General features: G+C 68.5%; 1 protein-coding gene across 1 annotated transcript in view; it reads left to right on the top strand.

Annotated features, from left to right (window-relative positions):
- The window catches only part of LOC121347538 (all-trans-retinol 13,14-reductase-like), a 7,938-nt gene extending 4,406 nt beyond the window's left edge, over positions 1 to 3,532 (top strand). Inside the window, exons 6-11 of the mRNA XM_041426251.1 lie at positions 59 to 184; positions 1,094 to 1,232; positions 1,322 to 1,431; positions 1,570 to 1,736; positions 1,818 to 1,977; positions 3,366 to 3,532. Of these exons, the coding sequence (XP_041282185.1) occupies positions 59 to 184; positions 1,094 to 1,232; positions 1,322 to 1,431; positions 1,570 to 1,736; positions 1,818 to 1,977; positions 3,366 to 3,511 (848 nt within the window). The 3' untranslated portion in view covers positions 3,512 to 3,532. The remainder of the gene's footprint in view (positions 1 to 58; positions 185 to 1,093; positions 1,233 to 1,321; positions 1,432 to 1,569; positions 1,737 to 1,817; positions 1,978 to 3,365) is intronic.
- Positions 3,533 to 6,247: the final 2,715 nt, after the last annotated feature.

The following is a 6,247-nucleotide window of genomic DNA, read 5'->3' as shown; positions in this document are numbered from 1 at the left end:
CCCCTCCCGTGTCCCCTGACCCTCCCCGGATGTCCCCTGACCCCCCCGTTGTCCCCAGGGGTGGCGGTGCGGGCGGGGCCCGGAGAGGAGGAGCTGGAGATCCGCGCCCCCCTGGTCATCTCCGACGCGGGGGTCTTCAACACCTTCGGGAAGCTGCTGCCCCCCCACGTCCGCGGGCACCCCGGTAAAGTGGCACTCGTGTCCCCGTGGCACTCGAGTCCTCAGTGTCCCCAGGATCCTTGGTGTCCCCAGCATGCCAACACCCTCACCGCTCCTGGCACCCCAGTGTCCCTGCCCGGGCTCAGCTGCCACCTCTGGGTCCCCGGCACAGACAGGGTCAGGTGCCATCCCGTGTCCCTGTCCGGGCTCAGGTGCCACCCCGTGTCCCTGTCCGCACTCAGGTGCCATCCCCCTGTCCCTGCCCACGCTCAGGTGTCACCCCGTGTCCCTGTCCGCACTCAGGTACCACCGCGGTGTCCCTGTCCGCACTCAGGTGTCACCCCCTGTCCCTGTCCGCACTCAGGTGCCATCCCCGTGTCCCTGCCCGCACTCAGGTGCCACCCCGTGTCCCTGCCCTCACTCAGGTGCCACCGCGGTGTCCCTGTCCGCACTCAGGTGTCACCCCGTGTCCCTGTCCGCACTCAGGTGCCATCCCCCTGTCCCTGCCCACGCTCAGGTGTCACCCCGTGTCCCTGTCCGCACTCAGGTGCCATCCCCGTGTCCCTGCCCACGCTCAGGTGTCACCCCGTGTCCCTGTCCGCACTCAGGTGTCACCCCGTGTCCCTGTCCGCACTCAGGTGCCATCCCCCTGTCCCTGCCCACGCTCAGGTGTCACCCCGTGTCCCTGTCCGCACTCAGGTACCACCGCGGTGTCCCTGTCCGCACTCAGGTGTCACCCCCTGTTCCTGTCCGCACTCAGGTGCCATCCCCCTGTCCCTGCCCGCACTCAGGTGCCACCCCGTGTCCCTGTCCGCACTCAGGTGCCATCCCCCTGTCCCTGCCCGGGCTCAGGCGCCATCCCCGTGTCCCTGCCCGGGCTCAGGTGCCACCGCGGTGTCCCTGCCCGCGCTCAGGTGCCACCCGTGTCCCGCAGGTGTCCGCTCCCTGCTGGCCGCGCTGCGGCCGGGCATGGGCTCCTTCCTGGTGTTCGTGGGGCTGCGGGGCAGCGCGGCCGAGCTGGGGCTGCCCCCCACCAACTTCTGGATCTACCCCCACAACGACCTGGATGCCATGTGGGGGGGCCGGCCCCGGGGGGGGGGGGTTGGGGGCACGGCGGGTGGCTGGGGGACACGGGGGGTGTCACACCCCTGTGTCCCGCCAGGATGACCCGCTACGCCGCCCTGAGCCGCGACGACGTCCCCGAGAACCTGGCCATGATGTTCATCACCTTCCCCTCCGCCAAGGACCCCACGTACGACCAGCGGCACCCAGGTACCCTCCGGGGGGGTCCCGAGACCCTCCCCCCCAGCTCCCTCCTCGGGCTCAGGGGCTCCGCGATGCCCCCGGCCCGGGGTGGGCGCTGCCACCATCACCCCCACGGCGGTGTCACCGGCTGTCCCCGCCCCGCAGGCAGGTCCTGCATGACCATCCTGACCATGGCACGCTACGAGTGGTTCGAGGAGTGGGCCGGGAGCCGCCCCCGCCGCCGCGGCCCCGACTACGAGCGCTACAAGATGGACATCGCCCAGCGGCTGCTGGACAGGGCGCTGCTCCGCTTCCCGCACCTGCGGGACAAGGTGCCCGGGGGACGGGCTGGGGTGTCCCACAGGGCCGGGGTGTCCCCCCCCTGACACGCCGGGGGTCCCCGTCCCCTGCAGGTGGAGTTCGTGGAGGCGGCGACGCCGCTGAGCAACCAGCACTACCTGGGGGCTGAGCGGGGGGCGATGTACGGCACCGAGCACAACCTGCGCCGCTTCAGCCCCGCCGTGCTGGCCGCGCTCAGGCCCGACACGCCCGTCAGGAACCTCTACATGACAGGTGAGGGGCTGCGTCCCCGTGTCCTGCTGTCCCCGTGTCCTTCTGTCTCCGTGTCCTGCTCTCCCCGTGTCCTGCTCTCCCCGTGTCCTTCTGTCCCCGTGTCCTGCTGTCCCCCTGTCCTGCTGTCCCCACGTCCTGCTCTCCCCGTGTCCTTCTGTCTCCGTGTCCTGCTCTCCCCGTGTCCTGCTGTCCCCGTGTCCTGCTCTCCCCGTGTCCTTCTGTCTCCGTGTCCTGCTCTCCCCGTGTCCTGCTGTCCCCGTGTCCTGCTGTCCCCGTGTCCTGCTGTCCCCACGTCCTGCTCTCCCCATATCCTGCTGTCCCCGTGTCCTTCTGTCCCTGTGTCCTGCTCTCCCCGTGTCCTTCTATCCCCACGTCCTGCTCTCCCCGTGTCCTTCTGTCCCCACATCCTGCTGTCCCCGTGTCCTGCTGTCCCTGTGTCCTGTTCTCCCCGTGTCCTTCTGTCCCCGTGTCCTGCTGTCCCCGTGTCCTGCTGTCCCCACGTCCTGCTCTCCCCATATCCTGCTGTCCCCGTGTCCTTCTGTCCCTGTGTCCTGCTCTCCCCGTGTCCTTCTATCCCCAACATCCTGCTCTCCCCGTGTCCTTCTATCCCCACGTCCTGCTCTCCCCGTGTCCTTCTGTCCCCACATCCTGCTGTCCCCGTGTCCTGCTGTCCCTGTGTCCTGTTCTCCCCGTGTCCTTCTGTCCCCATGTCCTGCACTCCCCGTGTCCTACTGTCCCCGTGTCCTCCTCTCCCCCTGTCCTGCTGTCCCCCCGTCCTGCTCTCCCCACATCCTGCTGTCCCCGTGGCCTGCTGTCCCTGGGTCCTGTTCTCCCCGTGTCCTTCTGTCCCCACGTCCTGCTGTCCCCATGACCAGCTCCACACTCCGGATGGTGTCCCCAGGGCGTCCCTGCAGTGGGTGGTGGGTGTCCTGCTGTCCCTGTGTCCTGTTCTCCCCGTGTCCTTCTGTCCCCATGTCCTGCACTCCCCGTGTCCTACTGTCCCCGTGTCCTGCTGTCCCCGTGTCCTGCTGTCCCCACGTCCTGCTCTCCCCATATCCTGCTGTCCCCGTGTCCTTCTGTCCCTGTGTCCTGCTCTCCCCGTGTCCTTCTATCCCCACGTCCTGCTCTCCCCGTGTCCTTCTGTCCCCACATCCTGCTGTCCCCGTGTCCTGCTGTCCCTGTGTCCTGTTCTCCCCGTGTCCTTCTGTCCCCATGTCCTGCACTCCCCGTGTCCTACTGTCCCCACGTCCTGCTGTCCCTGTGACCAGCTCCACGCTCCGGATGGTGTCCCCAGGGTGTCCCTGCAGTGGGTGGTGGCTCTGTCCCACCCCGGGGGGCTCCGTGTGTGTCCCCCGGGGGTGTCCCCGTCCCACGGTGGCTGTCCCCAGGGCAGGACGTGTTCTCCTGCGGGCTGGCGGGGGCCGTGCACGGGGGGCTGCTCTGCGCCTCGGCCGTCCTAGGCCGCCTGCTCTACCTGGACCTGCTGCTCCTCAAGAGGAAAATCAAGCGGCGCCAGGGCCGGCACACGGCCTGAGGGGACAGCGGGGACAGCTGTCCTCGGGGACACCTCTCCTCGGGCATGGCCCCGGGCTGGGAGCGGCTCCCGGCTCAATAAACCGCGATGTCCCAGCGGCCAGCAGCTGTCCTTGGGGAGGGGATGGAGATGGGGGTGGGAGAGGGATGGGACAGGGGTGAGACTGGGATGAAGAGGGTTGGGATGGGGATGGGGACAGGGTTGGGATGGCAATAGGGACAGGGGTGGGACTGGGATGGGGAGAGGGATGGGACAGGGATGGGGACAGGGATGGGATGGGAACAGGGACAGGGGTGAGACTGGGATGGGGAGAGGGTTGGGATGGGATGGAGATGGGATAGGGATGGGATGGGGATGGGGATGGAGATGGGGGTGGGAGAGGGATGGGACAGGGATGGGGACAGGGATGGGATGGGAATAGGGACAGGGGTGACACTGGGACGGAGAGAGGGTTGGGATGGGGATGGGGATGGGATGGGGATGTGCACAGGGAGCACCCACAGCTGGGGGTGCAGAACCCCCTTAGACTTTCCCCCCTTCTCCCTTTGTACTCCCAGAGCTTCCCCAGCCCTGCCCTCCCCCCAGCAGAGCCCGGAATTCTTTACATTTTTAAATATAATAAATAAGGGAATTCTCAGTGGGACAGCCGGGGGAAAAGGGGGGCCATGAGCCCAGACCATCCGGGTGGTCCTGAAGGGTCCGTGTCCCCCTGAGTTGAGGTGGGGGTTGTCACCAGCTGTCCTTGGAGACGGTCACCTCTAGGTCCGGGTGCTGAAGGGGGGCTGAGCCGTGGGGTTGTGGCCACACTCGGGGCACGGCCCCTCGGGCAGGGGGTACAGGAAGGGCTTGGCTGTCACCTGAGGATGAGGAGCGTCAGTGTGGGGGGACATGTGGCACACTCAGGGGGCTCCCCAGGGAAAGAGGGTGTCCCCCTGCGTGGGCAAGCACCCCACAGGCCACATCCCATCACCCCACAGCCCACCCCGGCCCCTCCCCGGGCGGGACCCACCTCGCTGTAGGGCGGGGGCTCCAGCCCCGCGGGGATGGCGGCGCTGGGCAGACTGGGCAGCGTGGGCATCAGGGTCAGCTGGGGGGGCACGGAGCCCTGGGGGTCTCTGTAGGACGGGGCTGGAGCGGGGCCCTGCGGGATCCTGTAGGCGGGGGGGGGCACGGGGTCCTGGCAGAGCTTGCGGCAGATGTGGAAGATGAGGAGGAGGACGGTGATGGCTACGAAGGTGATGACGATGATGAAGAACATGGCCCTGGGGACACCAAGAGGTGCGTGCTGGGGACTGGCATGTCCCCCCTCCCCGTCTGCCACCCCCCTCCGCCCAGCCCTGTCCCCACACCCAGGGTCTCTCCACGCCCCCGTCCCCAGGGACCCCTCCCGGGCATGGCCCCCTGGCCCCCCGCCAACGAACCCGGTGTCCCCCGGCGCCGCCGCGTCACCTCCGTGCCACCGGCGCACTCTGGACCGGGGCCACCCCACGGCCCGGCCCAGCATCGCACACCCGCGCCCTTTGCCCCCTCCCTGCCCCGCAGCGCACCTTGCCCTGGGTGGGGGGCCCTCGGGGCACCCGCCGTGGGTCACTCTGGGGTGATTTGAGCCACTTTGGGGGGTTTTTAAAGGGTGGGACCGTGCCAAGGGGTGCTGGCGCCTTGCTGAGGGGCTGTCCCCAAACTGGGGGGTTGAGAGGGTGGCCCGGGTGGCGCAGGGGGTGCTCAGGGTGACACGAGGGGTGCTTGGGGTGGCACAGGGGATCCCTGGCCCTGCCGGGAGTCGTGCGCGGGCCGAGGGGAGGGCGAGGAGCCAGAGGCGAGGCCGGAGGAGCGGGATCCCCCCGCGGGTGTGAAGAGCCGCCGGCTCAGCGCCGTAAGCTCCTAAATCCCGTCAGCGCCTGAGCCCCGCGCCCCAGCGAGCGGGGGAGAGCGGGGGGAGAGCGGAGAATGAACAGGGGCGATCCGGGGGTGATCCGAGGGGAGAGCGGGGAATGAACCGGGGCGATCCGGGGGTGATTCGGGGGTGATCCGGGGGTGATCTGGGGGGAGAGCTGTGGAATGAACTGGGTGCGATCCAGGGAATGAATCGGGTGCGATCCAGGGAATGAACCGGGGGTGATCCATTGAATGAACCAGGGCGATCCGGGGGTGATCCAGGGGGCGATCTGGAGAATGAACCGGGGTGATCTGGGGGCGATCCGGGGGTGATTCGGGGGGAGAGCCGGGGGTGATCCGGGGGGCGATCCTGGGAATGAACCGTGGGCGATCCGGGGGCTATCCAGGGGTGATTCGGTGGTGATTCGGTGGTGATTCAGGGGGTAAACGAGGGATGATCCGGGGGGTAAACGAGGGATGATCCGGGGGTGATCCGGGGGTGACCCATTCTGTGCCCCCGGCCCCTCGGCAGCGAGTGACAAAGGAGGTGACAAAGCCGCCCAAGAGCAGACAGGGAGGCGGTGGCAGAGGGGACAAGGCTGGTGGGGAGCTCTGGGAGAGGGAGTTGGAGCCGCGGAGGGTTGGGAGCATCGGGCCGTGGGATGCCCTAAGCAGGATCATCCCCCTAAGGGGTTTAGGGCTGCCCGGGGCACGGGGGCTTGGCCGCACGGGTCAGGCACCGTAATTGGCTCAAGGGCTTAGGGGGGATTTGCCACCACATGTCCTCCCGTGCCCTGGTGAGGACCCCCCAAAATCGGCCTCCCGATGAGGCAGAGCCCCCCCCCCCCCCCCCCGGGCCAC

The sequence above is a fragment of the Onychostruthus taczanowskii genome, unplaced genomic scaffold (assembly GCF_017590055.1).
Source record: "Onychostruthus taczanowskii isolate IOZ18803 unplaced genomic scaffold, ASM1759005v1 scaffold91, whole genome shotgun sequence".
Classification (NCBI taxonomy): domain Eukaryota; kingdom Metazoa; phylum Chordata; class Aves; order Passeriformes; family Passeridae; genus Onychostruthus; species Onychostruthus taczanowskii.
The sequence above is the reverse complement of the archived record's forward strand: the minus strand, read 5'-3'. Positions and strand labels throughout refer to the sequence as shown.